This window comes from Cygnus atratus, chromosome 6 (assembly GCF_013377495.2).
Source record: "Cygnus atratus isolate AKBS03 ecotype Queensland, Australia chromosome 6, CAtr_DNAZoo_HiC_assembly, whole genome shotgun sequence".
NCBI lineage: Eukaryota > Metazoa > Chordata > Aves > Anseriformes > Anatidae > Cygnus > Cygnus atratus.
Window position 1 is genome coordinate 28,852,573 of NC_066367.1, and position 19,772 is coordinate 28,872,344.

General features: G+C 46.7%; 1 protein-coding gene across 3 annotated transcripts in view; it reads right to left on the reverse strand.

Annotated features, from left to right (window-relative positions):
• Nucleotides 1-5,994: 5,994 nt before the first annotated feature.
• BIN1 (bridging integrator 1) overlaps nucleotides 5,995-19,772 on the reverse strand; it is a 94,867-nt gene continuing 81,089 nt past the window's right edge. For all 3 annotated transcript variants that reach the window (XM_035569166.1, XM_035569174.2, XM_035569158.2), the window contains 4 exons: nucleotides 17,056-17,148; nucleotides 16,150-16,260; nucleotides 15,306-15,407; nucleotides 5,995-11,392 (listed from right to left, as the gene is read on the reverse strand). In XM_035569166.1, coding sequence (XP_035425059.1) covers nucleotides 11,285-11,392; nucleotides 15,306-15,407; nucleotides 16,150-16,260; nucleotides 17,056-17,148 — 414 coding nt within the window. In that variant the 3' untranslated portion in view covers nucleotides 5,995-11,284. The remainder of the gene's footprint in view (nucleotides 11,393-15,305; nucleotides 15,408-16,149; nucleotides 16,261-17,055; nucleotides 17,149-19,772) is intronic.

Consider the following 19,772-nt stretch of genomic DNA (forward strand, 5'->3'; position numbering starts at 1 on the left):
CTTTGGGGCATCCTAATCCTTATGAAAACCTCAGGGTTTGGTCATTTCTTTTTCTGGCTATTTTAATATGATCACATTTAATTGAGCAGACAATTGCATTTTCTTTCCCTTTGGATTTCTGTACTCTTGCTAGGCCCTGCAGGGTTTCCTCCTGCTGATGGAGGTAAAAATGGTGCAGGCCCAGAGGCCTTCTCCTGAGGAGTGCTCCTCTCGCAAGCCAAGGAAAGCTGCCCAGCACTCCTCCAGCTGCGTCACCTTATGTCAAAACAAGGTGATTCAACACAATCTTACATTTTCGTAGAATTTTACCAGCTTTGCTGAGAACTTTTGTAGTAAAAATGTTATGGTCTATAGTGCTTGGGGTTTTGACAGTACAAGTTTCACTTCCACAATAGCATCATGTAATTAAAATAAGGTAACAGACATTTATAATAAAATGGAAGAGATAAAACAGGAAAATAAAGAAAATAGGAGTTTTGTGTTTGGCAGAATGATATTTTGTATCAGTTCATTGAAACTGAATTTTAACTTTTCATCTCAGTTTGCGTTTAAGGCAAATTTGGAAGGATCAGGCTAGCCCACAAGTAGAAAACTGCTTTCTGTTGTCTCCAAACCATATCCACTCCTGCAACACCTCCATCACCCAGAATTCTTCCAATCCAGACAATAATGGCAGGGGAAGACCCCAGTTTTGGCTTTTCCCCAAACTTCTAGCATTAACAAACAATTCTTATGGATTGAGAAAGTTGCAGTTCCTGCAAAGGGACTTGGAAAATACACACACAGCTCTCTGAGTCTGCTCCTGAGGCCTCTTCACATAATTTACGTCCTTTGGCTTGCAACGAGCCCTTATGCAGATCCCATGCAAAACCCAAATAAGATGATGTTAGTGAAAAGCTTCAGCACCGATGTGGATACAATCAAGTAACAGCACAGGAATCACACCTGAAGGGAGGAAGCCAACAACTCGGTCTAGTTTCAGGCAGAGAAGACTTCACGGCTGTCCCACACAGGCATCAGGAAGCCATTTGTTTATGCATTATTATTATTTATGATAAATGAAGTGTGCTGTAAACCTAAGGCCAGAAGAGGCTGTGCAGATGGAGTAAGATGCTCCTCAGATGGCTGCTCTGGGGAGACTGAAATGTTTTTGCAGAGCTAATTGCCTCATAAATTGGTTTTATTCTCCTGGCTGAGTCTAATGTCTTCTTTTAAAGTTAATAAAAAGAACTCAATTTGCTGATTGTTCTGGACTCAGTACTAGCAAAAAGAGCACTCAGGGACTCTGGAAGGACCCAGACAATTCCTCAAAGCCATTGCAGCCTGGATGCTAAGTGGTGACAAGCAAGGTGTTCCCTGCTGCTCCTTAATCTGCTTTCCAGGGACACTGACACACTGGGCGCCATGGGTATCCCCACAAATGTCTGTAGGGGAGAGATCACAATTGACAGCTTCCTGCAACATACCCCAGGGCTTGGGGATTAAGAGAGCAGAGCACACACGTGTGCCAAAATACTATCAGCAGGCATGAGAGAAACTGGAGTGTCACAGCAGCACTAAAATCCCAGCCTAGCCTCACGCAGCTTGGTGCGCAGCATTGTGGCCTCTTCACACACTTCCATTTCAGTCAGATAACTGGCACCCCAGTGGGCAGCCTGCCCCTCAGATAACTAGCACACCAGTTAGAGATCGATGCCCAAGCAACTCTACAACGATTTGTCAAATGGGGCCCATAGAGTTACGCATACAACCAATGCTCACTGACAGAAACCCACAGGCCGAGGCCAGGAGAATGGAAACACCAGCATCCACTTTGTGGCCCTGGTTGGGGCAAGCTGCACCCAGTGTCTGGTCCATATCCCAACATCTAGAGCGTGAGCCCCTCACAACACAAACTCCCTGCCGTTATAGCCAGAAAGAAAATTAACTCCTTACCCAGTGCATGCCTGAATGCAATTCCCAGTGAGACGACATGATCCAGACTTTAAAATCTGTGAACCTTTCACTTGTTTACAGTATTTCTTCTTTTCTGGTGAACAAACCTATCTCAGCTGGGGGAAAAGAAGCGCCAAAACCCTCTGTCACAGCAATGCTCTGAGCAATAACACGAACTGGTTCAGAGTGGGGTCATCTTCTGAGGGGACACTGGGTCAATTGCCAGCACTGCCAGGGCTTTCCCTCTTGCTTTAGATGCCCAGATTTCACCCAAATGCAAGCGTTGATAGTAGGGAACAGTGACTAACTGTTAAGTTAACCTTAAATTAAATGATTTCGACAGTACATTAACAGCAGGAGGGGTTGGTTAGTGATGGCGCAGAAAAGTTTTCAACAGGCTTCTGTGAGGAGGAAGATTGCCCCCCCCCCAAACATTGGAAGGGTCAGTTCCTCTCCTAGTGCTGAATACAGAGAATTCAGCTCTGACGCTGAGCTTAATTAAATAGAAATATGAAGTAAGAAAGGCTAATTAGATAGAAATGCAGAGTTACAGGATGTGAATGCTGATTAACCTAATAATAGACAATAATGCTGTTAAAGGGAATTAAATGGTTTGTTCAATGGATGGAATGATCTATAATATATAATATATAAAGTACTTAACAGTAAACATTTAATTGCCAACTTCAGTTGCATTTTTCTGTACTGTGCAGAATAGTGTTTCATGTAAGATTACTGGATAGGAACAATTCACAGCCCTGCAAAAAGACAATGCCTGTATCACATGGGAAAGAGCAACAGCATCTGCTTTGCAGAAAGCCTGAGACACAGCTAGCAATACTGGAAGCTGCCAGATAAGGGAGGGAAAAACTAAATAAAATAGCTGTCCTGCTCTGGCACATCACTACCTCTGTGGGCAGGACATGCAGCCTTCCCCACGTGTCTGCCCATAGGAAGGAGGGCTTGGGAGGCAGATGAGCACTTCCACACTTCACAGGATGGCTCCAGGAGCAACTTGCTGAGGCTTTAGGAAGGTGACCACTTGTCACAGAGAGGCGAAGCCAGCCTCTGGTGTGGGTTGTGGGGAAAGCTCTTAGAGGGCTGAAGGCACCTCTGGTTAGTGTGATCCTTCATGTGACCAGTGAGAGAGAAGCTGTGGCCCAGTGGATAAAACACCCTGCCTGCTCCCATCATGGATGCTTTCAGCATGAGATTTTCTCAGATTTCTTAAGAGGGGACAGATATTTTGCATGCTTACAGTGTTCATCAGGTGTCCAGGACGTTTTGTATTGAGGTGGGGGACTCAGATTTAGTGAGCGCCTTTGTGCAGCAGGATTGCTGCATACCTAACCACAGCATCACCTTCAGTGGCAAACACACCATATTCTGCAAAATCAATAGTAAGGACGTTTCTGGCAGCCTCTAATAGAATTGAACAGTAGATGTAAGAGAGGGGGAGTCACACCAGCAGGCCAGCAAATAAACAGTCCTCTTTGATCTCAGAGGCTCACACAGAGCTCTGAACTGGAGATAGGAAAAAAAGACTAGCATAGGATGCAAGGCAACAGGCTTGCACTGCTCCTCTCACTGGCACACAGGCAGCACTGGTCCATCACATTCATTTCACACCTCAGACTGTGTCACATGGAGCATACGATGTGAGCGTGTGCAGTTTAATACCTTGCACTCCTGCTAGAGCTCTTCTTTCCGCCACCACACTGCATGCAGCTGGGAGGAGATCATCTGTACTTGGTGGAGCTCAGCCCCTGCCTGAAAGGGTCACCTGTAGAGGGGATTGATTCACCCCACTTGGATTTCCAAAACCAGTCTTGCTCACACACCCTTGTTACTGCATGGCTTTACCACCCCAGGTGCCTGGCACCTCCTTTTTTGTGTGAATTCATGAGGAAGAGCCCAGGCAAGCAGAGTGCACACAAAGAAACTGCTTAGCCTCGGGAAGCGTGTGTGCTCCCAAATGCAGGCAGGACATGGGATAAAGCCACTGCCAGGGAAAGAGAAGCTGGTACAAGACCATGCCCTGGCCAGAGAGTGATGCAGTAGCTTAGGCTTGGAAAAAAATCACCTCTGACTCCGATTTCTGTGCCCCTGTGGTTGTGACCTTCAGTTTTTCACTGTTTACCACGGCACCATGTTGTTTACCATCTGCTGGGGGCCTTCATGCTGACCACCCTCCTCTCCCCTGCTCAAACATCAGACCTCCAGCTTAAATGCACCTGTAGTCAAGCAACACAGATGGGGATTTCCAAAAACAAACAACGGAGAGAGTTGGGTACCTGGCTTCAATAACTAGCAACCCCCCAACAGATCTATCCCCCTGGATTTGGAGGAAAAAAAAAAAAAAAAAAAGAACTCACAAAATGCCCGTCAGCCACACAGTGAAACAGCTTGCAGATCCTCCCCACTGCTCCCGGCAGCTGGCTGCCTCCCAGCCCAGCGATGAGCGATGCCAACTCCATTACCTGCACCACGGGGCCAAGGGGAGCAGGCCGGCCATTAGCTGCCCGTGATGAGCTAATTAATCATGGGCACTTGCTGAATTCCTGCTCCTGCACCGTTATTAATGGCTCTGTGGATTGGGGCGGGCGGCAGAGTGTCCCCCACCTGCTGAAGCAGCAGTCCTGCTCTGCGAAGGGCACCGCTGCACCCAGCCAGCAAAGAGGAGACGTGGAGAGTGGCCCCAAACTCACATCTCCCCCTTGGGTCAGAGTGGGGCTCCCAGCTCCCCTCCGGAGCACCTGGGCCCAAACACCCTGCCACGGGGTCCTCCTGGGCAGTGTGGAGCATCACAAGGCTGAAGGACGGCCCTGGTGGCAACTGCTCCTCCCTTCACACAGGGACACCATGGAGCAGCTGCATGCTGCGGGTTTGGGCACTGGCACCCCGACCCTTTTCCACGCATTCCCACCCAGGCCTGGCAGCACCCAGGCACCCAGCCTCACCTCCTGCCTCCTCCACCTGTAGAGGCTCCTGGGGCGAAGCCCAGCTCTCCTGCAGGGGGATGAGGGCTCTCAGGGCTGACCGGGGCCTCAGAAGCCGGTTCCTGCCCCAGCACGCTGCCAGGGCTCACACAGCTGCAGCCTGCACGCGGCCACCAGCCGCAGCAGCAGTTTCAGGGGCACAGCCTGCCTCTTCCCTTGTGCCCGCTGCAGGGTTCAGTTCGGATCCATCGGAGTGCCGCAGAGGTGAGAGGCTAAAGGCACTAAAACCCTCCATGCTGTCTGGAAACGAAGGAACCACACAAACACAGTCTGGCCCGCTCCCCATGCTGGCTCCGAGGCTTGTGCTCCTGCATGCTAAAGCAGAGCCTGGCAGTCCATTCATCAAAGCGCTAATTGGCACCGGTGTGCATCAGATCATATTCCAACCTTTGGCCAGCGCTGGCTGTTTACATGCCGTGCCCTGCATGCTGCTGCACCGAGCCTGTCTGGAACAAGGTATCTGAGAGAACAGCCCCAAAACAGTCAGCTCTAAGAGTAAATCCCGCTAATCCCTTCCCTCAGAGGATCCCAAAGCACTCTGGTTGAAGGACGGAATCACCCCCTTTCTACACATGAAGAAACCACCCCAATAAAGAGCAGGCCCTAAAGCAAGCCTGGAAACTAAGAGCTACCCCAACAGTGCCAGCTGGCAGAAGGGAGCTGGGACATGCTTGGCCATATTGGGTAGGACACCCACTTGGTGTCACACTCCCATCAACAAACTTGCCTTAGAGGATGAAAATCACACCACACCAGGGTTAGTAGCTGTTAAAAAGCAAACATCTCCTATCCTTCCCTAAGTTGAACTCATTTGGTGCCTGATCCTTCCAACAGACAAACAGATTGCTGCTGGAGTAGTTTCTTCTGCTGTTGAACTCCTTCAGGGGAGGACCAGCAGCACCCTTTCCATCCCACATGTTTGTACAAACTCCCAGCATCAACAGCACCCGGACAAACCCAGCTCTTTGAGGTTACTCACCTCTTTCAGGAGAAAGAAGTCTTGAATTGTTCTGATTTTTTTCAGGTGGGGAAAATAGAGAGAGAGAAACCGACACAAGACTTAGGATGACACAAATTGTATTTCTGAACATTGCCAAGAAACAAAATGGGACAAATCCATCTAGTACTTGTCACTGGAACTGGGCATCACAGCTCTGAATACAATGGGAATTGTTCAGCGTTGTTTAAACAAAACAAGAATTAAAATAATTAAAAAAAAAAAAAAAAACAACACCCAAAATCCAAACATTTCTCACATCATGGTGGTTAAACCCAGACACTGAATTAACAGAAGGAAAAGAGATTGCCAGCACATTGCCAAAGTCGTTGCAATTTGATTCGGTTAAAGAGAAGCAATAAGCCCAGAACTGCATCTGGCAAGTTTCATGTACGGACCATCTAGGTGAAATGCAGACTAGAGACAGGAACAGCAGAATGCACTGTAAAAAACAAGTGAAGGAATTATAGCCAGAAGACACATCAAAATACAAACTCATACAGATCAGTCTTAACAGCTGTAGTTTCTCCACTTAGTTTCATACATACAGTTTCTGAAATGGCCTTCTAATTCTCAGCCTTCATGTGCCAGCACCTGTGCCAGCTTACAAAGGCTGGTGGCACAGCCCAGCACCCTTCTCTGTCAGGAGTCTGCTACTCAGAAATGTCTAAGAGCATGCAAGCAGAGAGGTGCCTGCACCAGCACCAGCTGTGATGGTACCTATGTGGCATGAAACAGCTTCCTTTGGCAGCCCAGAGAAGAAAAGCTTTTGCTTGTTTTCCTGCTATCAGCATTATCAAGCTGCACTATGCAGGATTTGCTGATGGACACAAGTTTGTGCATCTTCTAGCTTCAAGCTTCAGGCTGGTGGAGGGTGCCCTACATTAACGTCAACCTCAAAGAGCACGGAAGAGGTTGGGAAGCTGTCTGAAAGACACAGAGACTCCTGAAGTCAAGAGGACCTTAGGCACCCCACTATTTGTGGGATTTTTGCTCTCACCTATTTTGTAGTATCTCTGGCAACTGCACCTCAAGGTCAGACTCTGAGTGGGGCCAACAGCCACGCTAAGGGAGCAGAAGATAAATGCCTTGGGCCTTTTCTTTTCAAAAGGCTGATGCAAAACTAAACTGCGCTGACACCCTGATTCCAGGCAGAATGTGAAGCTCTTACAACCTGCTCCAGGCTGTAAAAGACCCCTCTGACTTGGTGCTGTTTGCCTTGGGTATGGTCTTTGGATAGCGCAACAGGACAGGGTCCTGCTACTGCGACCAGGGAACACGGAGCCAGTGGTTCCACGAAGTGTGGCAAACAGACCACAAAGCTGGACTAACTCTGAGCACCTGGAATGAAGCCTGCACGATCCCTTTTGCTCCATGACCTCCACAGCCAAGAAGTGCAGAGGTGGTAAAAGCAGACAGCTGAGGACTGCCCATGGAAAGCAAGGCAGAGCATGAGGGAGTCTGGAACTGCGCGTTCATCTTCACCCTGGGACCTCTTTCCCTGACTGCACCTAGTGAAGATATATTACTGACATTGCTAAGACAGAGATAAAAAGGGAGAAAGAACAATGCCTTATTTCTCTCATCACTTGGGCAAATGATAATTCCTGCTGCACAATGGGATTAGGCTCAAATAGGAGAAGTGTCATACCTACAGCCATAAATCCATGACCAAACTGAGATTGATAACGAATGTCTAAGTCAGGCTAAAAACCAGTCAATAGCAAGGGCTGAGAGATGCTTTTATTGTTCACCCAGTAAAACAATCCAGTAGAATATGGGGAAACAGCAGCTTTGCTGGTTTTAGATACCAGGTAATCCTTGAAATGCGTCCAGTGTACCTGTCAGTGGAGCAAAACCGGGCAACGTGCTTCTTTGGGTTCTCTTCAATGGATAATGGATTCACCAAAAAAATGCAGTTTGGGGTTAACTGAAACTATTCATCGGACTAAGAAAAAAAGGCAAAGCTAAAAAGACTATTAACGATAAAACATTTTCCTTCAGCATTTGCAGAACAGGTTTCACATTTGCGCTTCAAAGCAACTTTTTATAGCCCAAGTCATAATGGTTTTAAAAAAGTGAAAAAGCAACCCTAAAAATGAAATGCTTCAGTTTTGTTTGAAAGTATTGTTTTATGTTTTGATTTTTCCCTTTTTCATTTCACTGACAAAATGAAAAAAAAAATTGTCTCAAGGTCACCCTTACAACTTCAGGTTACCCTTACAACCTTTTTTTCCCCAGGTTTTTCAGTTCAGCCTGCAAACTGAAAAAACAGTGGGCACAGCCTACTTGGGAGTTTACTGCCCCTCTTTCTATTTGAATCAGTCCTAAGCCAAAGAAAATGGGAATTTTATTTCACCAGGTAATACCAACCAGAATCGAGGTATTTAGTAGATGAAAAAATACTGAAAATCAGAGGAGTTGTGCCTGTTATGGGCTGAACATAATCCAGGAGATAAGAGACGTCCTGGCTCCAAAGAACACTGCCATCTACAAGCTTGCTGCCATGCCATCCTACTCTCACATAAGGCAATTTACACAGTGCGGGCCCGATCCTGCGTTTTTAGAATCTGTGATGTGACGTGCACCAATTTGCGAGCCATGCAAAATCTAGGTAACCCAAGCTACCTGCTCTAAGCGAGGGCTCTTGGGGGCTGGGATTTTGGGGTTAGGGGGAAGCAAATGGAGAAAGATGCAACATCGACCCCACTAGCAATATTTGAGCATCAACCATGTGACCTGAAAACAACATCCCTTTTTTGCAGAGCGTTACCACTTCTGCAGGGATAATACAGTACTGGATAGTTGCTTTGCAAGCTCAGTTAAATGAAAAGGCCTTACAAGGATTTCTGTTGGGACAGTCATCTGGTTTAAACACAGCAGAAGACAACATCAACAACAGCAAAAAAAAAAACCAAAAACAATAAATTAGGTATCAGCACAGCTTTCTAAATGTTCTAGAACAATTACTTGCAAGACAAAAAAATCACAGCTCTAGTACTTAGAATCTTGTCTTTTTTTAAAAAACAATAATCCACAGGTTTTGCATAAAAATAAACATTTTAAGCTGACAGCATTATGTTAATTGGATTCAACCCGCTTTTTAATATATATATATTTCTATGTATATTTAAATGCATATTTTTCTATGAATATTCTTTAAAGGAGTAATGGGAGTCACAAACGCATAAAAATAGATATTTTGGAAAGAAAAAGTAATAATAAAGTCAACCCTGGTGAAAAAAAAAAAAAAAAAGCAATCTAACAGGGCAGTATTCTAAAGCAATGGCTCACCATACTATAATGTGCGGAGTCCAGTCCTTCTGTATTGTGAGCAATTACTCCTAAATACTATTGGGGTTTTTAACAGTGATGTACAATACAATTTCCTGCAAGTTTATTTAAAAAAAAAAAAAGTGTGGGGAGAAAGGGGTATACAGGACAGATTTTGACACTTGTTATATTGCTGTAAATAACTAACACAGGTCTTCCAAGATGAAAGCAGGAGGAACTCCAGCACTTCTTGCATTTACAAAAATATACTTTTTGATCAAAATCTGACCCTTCCCTCTGAACTAAAATTAAAAAATAAAAATATTAAAAAAAAAATCCACATTTGCCCTATGGTTTTTTTTTCTGTTGTCATACAAGTAATCAAAGCAGATCAGAAAAGGTGGGATTTCCAGTAGTGTGTGTCAGCATTCCGTGCTTCTTTGACAAAAGCCAGCTCCTAACAGATATAGGAAGATTATTTCCAAGAGTGATCCTGTCCCTTTACAGCAGGAGGTAACCTCACTGTTAAAAATCCCTTCAAGGCAAAAAAAAAGATCATGGGGTAAAGGGTGGGAAGCCATTAAAAAATAATAATAGCCTGACCTGCTTGCCAGCTGCATCAGTATTCAAGTAAAGTTTAAAGTACCTTTGCGGGACTTCACAGAGTCTTGGAGGGTCAGACCGGCTTATTTTAACAACTGTAATACGCACTTTGAAACAGCTTTGTCATCTGCTTGTTTAAACTTTAAAAAAACACAACAACAAAACAAACCAAAAAAAAAAAACAGGAGCAAAGGAAAGGTCTAGGAAAGGTCTCAGCATCAGTATTAGACTGCGCAGTGTCTTCTTGACACTGACACTCTGATATTCTTCCTTCCTCTTCTAATGTATTAAAACATCGAGAAGTCATGCAGCCATTTTAAATGAGTACTTTTAGAGTCCAGTTTTCTTAGAGGTTAACTTGATCACCAGCACAGCACTGGAGAAAGCTGATCTAACAATATCTCACTTACAGAAGTCTTCAAAGGAAAATAACAAATACTATTCCACCAAAAAAAAAAAAGCCAATTAAAAACACAGACAGCAAATTGTTTTTTTCTCAGTGTTTTTTCTTAGACATTCTGTCAGAAGAAAAGTTTTTTTCCCTTGTCTTTCCTTAAAAGCACATTTTCTAACCAGCCAGATTTGAGAGCTATCTTCCATCTACGTGAATCTAAGCTTTTCTGAAACTGCCTACAGGGTTTGGGAGGCAGGGGATTCCCTCTCCTAAATTTCCGAGCCATCTAAAATGGCGTCGGCTAATTTTGTCTTGTTTATTTAATTTGTTCATTCTCCTTAGCATTTTCCAGGCCAATACACTACTGTGAGAACATAGGTGCTTGCATTTGAAAGAACTTTGGACTGAGCACAGCTTCACACATTTCACCTCCATGCCCTTACTGTGTAGTTTCTTCTGTCTTTACTCGTATAAAATCAGTTTGCGTAACATTGTTTTAAAGGAATAAAATAAAATGCACACGCACACACACATACATTGTATTGGTGAACACTATACACTAAATATTTTTTTTCAACAGCATTAACAGAAAGTTTGGCCTACTGTAGGTTGAACACGTGGGGAAGGCTGAATTTTTATGGTTGCCATGCAAGCCACCTTCAAGACAAAACAGATGAACCCACCCAAGAGCAAATGCAGCTTCTACTCTCTTGTTAGACAAATGCTGCCTTTCCAGGGATCAGACTGACATCTCACCAATTCAGTCAATGCAGTATTTACAGAACCACACCGAGTTGCTTCTGTGTCAGTCCTCTGAATCCTAATGCTGTTAAACCAAAGGGGGAAGAAGGTAATTGATTTGCCTTAGTAGTAGTAGTATTCATATATATTGATAATGCTTTGAATTGCAATTTACTTCTGAAACCTTGCCCTTTGAAAAGCACACACTCTTTAAGTTGACAATTTTTTCAGGCTTCTGTTCCGTTAAAATTCTCTTCTTTTCATTTCGCTGCTCTTTTTCAATTCTCTACCAGAAAATTTGCTTTTTCTTCCAGCAGAAATGTGTCCGGTGGGCTTGGGCTTTCACTGCACCCGCTCTGTGAAATTCTCAGGGAAAACCCCTCGGCATTGGTCAAGTTCCTTATGCTGGATCCAGTCAGACTCCTTCACACCCATCAGCCATCCTTCATCCTAGAGGAAAAGACAGAGATCAGACGCTGAGGAATAAACATGAGTGGGGATTTTTCAAAGAGTGCAGGCCAAGGAGATGTCAAGGCACATCAAAGCCATGCTCATAGCTGGCTTGGAGACGATCCAGGTAGAGGATGGGGGAGAAGGAGAAGAATGATTTTGTTTTCTTTAAAAGAGAAAAGGCCGCTTCCCCACCAGAGTCAATACCAAAACTCATCTGACCCAGTGTCTGGAGGCAGTGAAATGTTGTAAACAATCAGAAAGTGCAATAGAAACATGTCATAATTTACACCCAGTAAAGTAGGAGAAGTTCTCTGGGGCAATGGGATGGGAATCACTTGCCCTACTTTTCACTACCTAAATAGAATCATAGAATAGTTTGAACAGGAATGGACCTTAATGATCACCTCATTCCACCCTCCTGCCATGGGCAGGGACACCTCCCACCAGACCGGGTTGCTCAAAGCCCCATCCGGCCTAGCTTTGAACACCTCCAGGGATGGGGCATCCACAGCTTCTCTGGGCAACCTGGTCCAGTGCCTCACCACTGCAGAGTAAAGAATTTCTTTCCAATATCTAATCTAAATCTACCCTCTTTTAGTTGAAAACCATCACCCCTTGTCCTATCCCTACATCCCCTGACAAAGAGTCCCTCCCCAGCTTTCCTCTAGGCCCCCTTTAGGTACTGGAAGGCCACTATAAGGTCTCCCAGGAGCCTTCGCTTCTCCAGGCTGAACAACCCCAGCTCCCTCAGTCTGTCTTCACAGGAGAGGTGCTCCAGCCCCTTGATCATCTTTGTGGCCCTCCTCTGGAATCGTTCTAATACTCCCATATCCTTCTTGTGCTGGGTGGTGGTGGTGGCATTCTCCATCATCAGAAAAGAGATGGGCACCTCCACAGGGCAATTCATCCCAACCATCTTGGACATGGGTCTTTGGAAAGGATGAACTGTTCCCTGGGAGTGCTAAAACCCTTGTTCTGGTGAGGGCACGTGGATATTTATCATTTTATTGAGCTTACACAGCCAAAATGAGTCTTGTATGCTATGCTGAAAGTCTAGTCTAAGAGAAATGGGAGCTGAGGAGCTCAACCCCTTTTCCCCAAACCCAGCAGGCTGTTGGGCTTGACGCACAAGGTGGACAGCAGAACTCTCCAGTCACAAGCGTGCTCCCTAGCCGCTAATCCCCCAGATCCATAAGCAGGGATCAATTTTCACTGAGGCAAAGGGAGCCCTGCCAGGTAGGACCTGCTCAGGAGGAGAGCCAGGACTTCCCACAACCTCCCTGCTCTCTGCAGTGTGCCCAGCACCAAGATTTCCGCTCAGTCTGAAGCACAGGAGGGAGACGAGGTATTCGAGGTAGGAAGGCTGCACTGTTTGCAGCTCAGGTGTGTGGCTGCCCTGTTGTCTGCATGCCTAGGAGCCTGCAGATTCCACAATGCCCCCCCCGCAGCTTGCAAGTGCCCACTCATGTCAGCCTTTTGCAGCAGGGCAGCCTGTGGGGCAGGACTGCAGCACGAGGCAACGGAGCTGCATGGGGGACCACTGCCTCCAAGCTTAACAGCTTGCTCTGCATCTGCTCCTCCGAGCAAAGTACACACCAGACTCATTTAGAGAGACATCAACACATTCAGCTACATAACTTGCCAGGGCAGAAACGCTCAGGCAACCAGACGCTCTAAGCCGTGGAGATACGGGGCATGCATGTGTGCAGCTCAAACAGTTGTTCTCACACTTCTCCTTTCGTGGAACTGGCAGGAGTTACCTGTGAATTTACCCAAGGACAAGCACTGCCTCCCTTGAAACATATTCTTTAAAAACATACCTGCACGGTGCAGGAGTGAAGCAGCCCTCACACCAGGGATGATCCATGGGGCATGTGCATGGCTTTCCACTGCCATTTTATAGCTTCTGCCCTCTTGTCCTGTTTTCTGTGCATTTCACGTGGCAGCAGCTCAGACCAGCCACTGTACTGAGCTCCCTGCTCCATGCAGGCTGCACTGGGTGCCTGAGGCTCAGTCAGCCCTTGCTGCTGCCTCAGAGTTGAGCATTCAGGGGATGGCATGGGAATGGCGTGAGACAGGAGCCCATCTGCAGCAGCCAGTTGCAGGGGCTGCAGAAGGACTGACATGCCATATTTCAGGAAGACAAACAACTAGGTGGCAGGTGCTGGGCGCAAGTGCCTGGAAGGCATCTTCCAGCTAACAGCACAGCAAGCACAAAAGCTCATCCGTTTGCATGTAGCATCTGTGCCATACAGCATGCATCACTCCCACGGCATCCTGCTACCAAGGGTCTCCTCAGCGGGAGGGATCAGGCACCAGGACCCAGACTGACCCCTGCCTATTTTGAACAACAGTCGCTTGAAGTGCCAGCTTAGAAGCACTGCTGCCTTTAACTCCTTCTATCAAGAAGAAATAAATCCAGGCCTGCCTGATGAACACCGACACCTAAGCCGCAAGACAGAGACCCAGATCACAGCCTATTATCCTAAGCTTCCTCCACTCACGTGCACAGTTCATGCACATGTTAACAGCCAACGCTGTCTGGCTGGGTATGGTCAGGGTTAGGGAAATGAGCTGTAGCACACAGTACACTGTAGGAGGGTTAGAGGGCTTCAGTGCAGCTACAGCATCATGTTAGCAACACTCAGAGCTCACCCTCTGCAGCTTGGAGAGTCTCGAGTTCATGGCTGTTGCACCCACATCCAGCTAGAGTGCAAACATAGGGCATTGAAAAACTCCGCTCCACAAATGCCATCTCCTACCGCTGAAGGGGAGCTGCCCCTCATTTCCTAGCCAGAAAGCTTTCTGAGAAGGAAATGCTCACGAATGCTTATGCAGGGCAGTCCCACCCAGTGAAGGAAGTCTCCAGAAGGAATCACTGCTTCTTCCCCATACAACCCTTCCCCCCAGAGCATCAGCTCTGCGGGAACTGGCGGCATATTACAGCTCCCATTTCACAAGCAGCAGCAAGATCTGTCCCCATAGTTCACAAAGGCAACAGCTCAGCCACAGCGGATCCACATGTCCTGTGGCCAGTGAACTACACCTTCCCTTCACACCCCTTGTGGAATCCAGATTTTGTCAGGACTTGGCCAAAACCAAAGAGCTGGTGACTTCTGAATCAATTTGGAGAATTCCCTCCTTTTCCAAACAAAAACCTGGAGACTTGAGAATGAATGTTACACAAACACCACCTCTCTCAGGCAAAATAGTAAAGCTGCAGCAGTCTCTATCAGCTGGAAGCCCTCAAACATAGCAAGTGAGGAGGATTTACTCAAGGCTTTCAGAAATAACTGAGATTAAAGAAAAACACTGCCAGTTAAATCCTCGTTGAAGATGGACAGGGGAAGCGTTCCGTGGAGCTGGGCATCCTGCTCACATCTTTGGCTCTGCTGCCATCTCCTGACCAAACACAATCTTTTAGAAATAGGCATTGCTATGCTGAAGTGTAGCACACCAACCCTAAGCAAGCTTCTTTCTCAGAGCTTCAGCATTTCTTAAAAGGGGAGAAAATCATCACAGGCTGTGGTTGGCTCCGGGCCAATACCACAGTCTGCACTGCAGTGGTCACAGAAAATGTTCATCAAGATTAGGAGCTAGGTATGGGCTCTGTAGGGTTCCTGGTCAAGAAAGCCATTGCCTTGACTCAAATGCCCTTCTAAGGGCAGAAAGCCACAGCTACTTCACATGCTATATGCGGAATAAGGTCTCCACTTTCGATTCACAAGCAGAGTCCTCCTCTGTTGCAGGAAGCAAGGACAAGGACAAGGACAACCGGCTCTCCAGCCAGCTCCCAGCCACAAACTGATGGCTCTGCACCCAGCCAGCAGGCTGTTAGTGGAGGAAGAAGCAGCTCCAGAAATCCCTTTGGCTTATCCCAGCCCAGGCACACGCCATCTTCTCTGCTCACCTGCTCCTCAGGGTTCTCAAATGGAATCACAAGCACCACGTCTCCAGCCTTCAGCTGCAGCTCATCACTGTCGGTGGCTGTGTAATCATGCATGGCCTGGACCTGCAGAGAAAGGAGAGGAGAGCCACGTGCTTGTTAACACAGCCCAGCATACAGTTTGCCACAAAGGCACCCTGGTGACTCACATTCAGCTAGTTAGTTACGCATCAACACTTCTGTGTCTTTTCCTTCGTAGGGTTGTGTTCCCATACCGTGGGCCCTGAAGCCTCACAGAACAGAAAGTCTGTATTCACTCAAATGGTGTCCTGTATTGTTTTTGCAGCTGGACTTCAAGAGTATTAGTGATTATAGCCTCCCAACTCTAAGCAGGGAGAGGAAACATAGGTAAGAGCATCAGTTCAAATCTTCAAGTGATTGTATCTTGTCATGTTTTTTTTTTTGTATTCATCTTATCTCCTATCAACATCTGTATTACAACCTTTCTACTTCAAGCCACAACCCTCCACTTCAACTGCTACAGTCTATAATGCTGCCTGTAACCTCGCTGAATCTGATGAGCCTCCTATTGTTCCGCAAAGTTTTGCGACCCTCCTGCTTTCAGCAGATTCCCCTGAAAAAGCAATACATGGACATAACTAAGCAGAAGAAACGAACTCCTATAGCAGGTTAGGCAAACAAAAAAGGAGAGTGCCATATCTCACGTTCAGGACATGATGCATCTGTGTTGTCTTGCTACCAAGGCCCTTCAATGTGACATAGCCCATGGTGATGCTGAGTGAAAGTACTTAACTTGTTACACGAAAAAAATGTCAGAAACTCAGTGTCCCACCACTCATGCACTCACCTTGAACAGAAATCCTGGGGGCATGTCAGCTCTTTCAGAGGAAGCACCTCCTTCCACGGTGCCATTGACAGTAGCAGGGAAAGTTTCCACAACAACAGCAGGCAGAGAGCTCTGAAAGGCAGCAGCCAGGGAAGGAAAAACATCATTGAGAAAGGAAAATCCCAAATGGCAGCTCCTAGACCCACCCTGGAGGATACACGTCAAAACCATAACCTATTTGGGACTCCCAACATTATCCAAGGATTCAGTGGGTTTTCCCAGCACACTAGGCAGTAACAAAAGCAACCCAAAGGACAGCAAAGGCAGCAGTGAGAAGGCAGGAGAGGTGACCACTGCCCTCCTGTGCTTAAGGCTGAAGAAGGGCAGGGAGGATTCAGAGCATTTTTCTGGGACCACGCTGCCTGCCATTTCCCATTTCCTGCAGTCCTTGTAAAGCCCATGTAGAACTGACAACTCACGCGTGACAGTCTATAGGAACCAAGCAACCACGAGATGGGACCTACTCCAGCCCCTAAGAACGCTGACAGTGTCAGAAGAAAAGAGGAAACCTGGCTAGTCAGGGGTTATAGGCAGAGCCCACAAAAGAAAAAGTAAATGGTGGGCAAGAAGGGGCCAGGCAGAAAACACAAGCTTAGCACAGCACAGGTCATGGGCTGGCTTCGTGGCATGGGTTAAGAGACAGGTTTTTTTTTGGAACTTCCAGCTGAGCTCCTCCCTAAGTATCACACAGGGAAAACACAACGGCTACGTCTGGCCTCTGAATAAGACCACTGTAGCTGCGGCAGTGGCAGGGATGTGTTTTCCCAAGCCATCACACACGTCTTTTGTCAGCTCAACTTCCCGCATGTCTGCTGTACAACAGAAGGACGTGATGGAGAAAAGGGACTGCTTTATCTTGAGGCTTACCGATCCTGAATCAGCTTCAGTTTTAGCTGCTTCAGCTCCAGCTGTGGCTTCAGATCCAGCTGCTTCAGCTCCTGCATGGGCTGCTTCTGCGGGCTGCAATACAAAAGCCATCCAGGTGGAGAGTTACACTCGTTACAGCTACGCGTGTGTGCAGAAAGTACAGCTCACTCTGCCCAAGTGCTCTACACGGTTGACTGCTGCCATCTGCTGACAAATGTGTGAGGACCTTCAGGTTCTCACCGTGTCTGTCTCCTCAGTTCTCTGCAGCCTAGTGCAACCGCAGCAAAGCCTGCATTCCCTCCCTTCAGCCACACAGCAGGCAATACTCCAGAAGAAATCAATGCAACCTGCAAAACCTGTATGCCTCCTCCTTTTCAGGACCTAACTCACAGACCTACTCGCACATGCACAGTACCTATACTACATCTAGGTTTCCACTTGTATGTGAATACATGGGTCTGCTTACATGCCAAGGGACAAGGTCTCTCCATACGCTATTTCCAAGGATCAACAATCAAGGAATATTTCAGCCTTCGCACACTCCCAGTAATAGAAGAGCGTGCTTCCATTTTTAACACGTGAATAAACAAGTTTTGGCATGCCTACACACCTCACACATTTGGTAAACACATGTGCCCCTAAACACAACCGCACAAGGCATTGTCCTGATTTCTTCATGTTGTAATTCTCATAGTCCCAGCCCTACAGAAGCATTTTGGTCTAGGTTCAACTGATCAGCGAAACCCTCAACTTCCACCTCTTTCCCTGGGAACCCAGATAACTTGGTTGAACCTGAGTTCTGCAGATGTTCCAAGCCATCCCACAGTGACCGAAGCCCAGACACGCAGTCTGTGGACTGATCCCGAACATCTCCTTCAACCACGTCTCTTCCCCTGATGAGAACACTGCCCAACAAGACGATGCGCAGATCTACCAGGTTTTAAGCCATGCTCTGCATGAGCACGTTCTTCCTTCATCACATCTTTCTTCCATCATATCTGGGCTGACAGCAAGCCAAGATATGGATCTGTTCCTACACCTGAGCAGACGCAAAGCACCAGTCAGGAACTCCAACACCTCCTGGGTTAACCTGGCCAGGCCAGAGGACACACACTGTGTAAAGCAGCAGCCACAGTAACCCTCAATTCCACACCCGTCTGGCTACTAGCCACACACTGACACAATACTCCAAGTGGTTTTCTAATAACAACAGAAATAAGCCAGAAATAAATACCTTGATTTAACAAAAGGCCATTACATGGCCTTCAGCTGTTCCAACAGTGCCATTTAACACATGCCTTCCTCTCCTGTCACCTCCTTCCTCATGTCCCCCCATCACTGCACCCACAGGCCTATACTGCCAGCAGGTATTATACATAGCAGAGCTGTTCCCATCCTGCAGGTGATTCCCAGAGCAGCTTTGGCAGTACTAAGGTAAACGTATGCATATGAAATGCTACCATGGCTTCTCCTGTTTAATTAGATTTGCTCCCAGGTTGCTTTCTATATGGATTCAGTGAAACTGGAACAGATGCCAGCCCAACTCTATCTGGTCAAGCATGGTTTTTATATGGGCAAGTGAAAAGGAGTTCACATTTAGCCATGGATTTCTTAAAGCAGCTAATTTGCAAAAACAGTATTTAATAACCAGAGAAATGGAACCTCAATTAATTCCCTGGATTTCAAAGGGCATTTCCATGTCAGCTACTTGTTTTTCTATTTTATGTACCCATAGGCATGCCAAAGTCTATAAAAGTATTTACAGTCATGGGGAGATACTACAGGGAGAAGAGGGGCAATTGCTCACTGCTGTTGCCAGGTTTGAAAGCTTTATTTATTCCAACAGCAGCATCATACACACCAGACGCAAGTTTACTGGTCTGCAGAACTAAGCAGGTTCTCCAAGTTTCTACACAGTTGTTAACCCCACAGCATACGGGGCTGTGTACCCAGGCAACAAAATCTCTCATCAACAGCTAGAAACAACATTAGAGCAAAAACACTTCAGAATGCTTGAGGAGCAAAAAGGAGGATTCCCCAGCTATGGGGAGCTCCGCCCTTTAACACTGTATGGGATGTCAAGGTGAGAACTGGAATGGTGAGAGTATCTTGCCTAGTACCATTCCCCAGTTACACTGTCCTTCAGGTTTCCAGAATGGGAGAAATGGCCCCAAACTGGACTGTAAGCACAGTTCAATCACACACAGTCATACCTCACGCACTGCCTGTCCACATGAAAGGCATGATGAGATCTTTCCTTGCTAAAACACAGACTTTTCTTTCTTTCTAAGACAGACTGACAACGCACATAAAATGAAGTGACGGATGTTAAACACTGATGGCTGATAAAGCACACAAGGGCAACATCTTTCAAGGACACGTTGCTTACATCTACACCATGGGTTACAGCCAGCTCAAGTCACAGGCTTGAGTGCCCAGACCAAGTGTTTTCTATCCACACTGCTAGTTGTTTGTGCAGAGAGGCTCAAAAGCAGCTGTGCTTGGTGTTATCTCCACATGGGCTAAACTGCAGCACTCTGAGACCTTCCCAGGCCTGATATATCTAGAGGGCACAAATGAGCGTCCAGCTTACGTTCAAGATGCAGAGCGTGTATAGAGTCTCCCTTGCCAGCAAGCTCCAAAGCTGGGGTTGTGGCAGGTGACAGGCAAGTCTTGGGCCTGCTCGTAACATTTTGCTTAGACACAGGCTGGGCTAT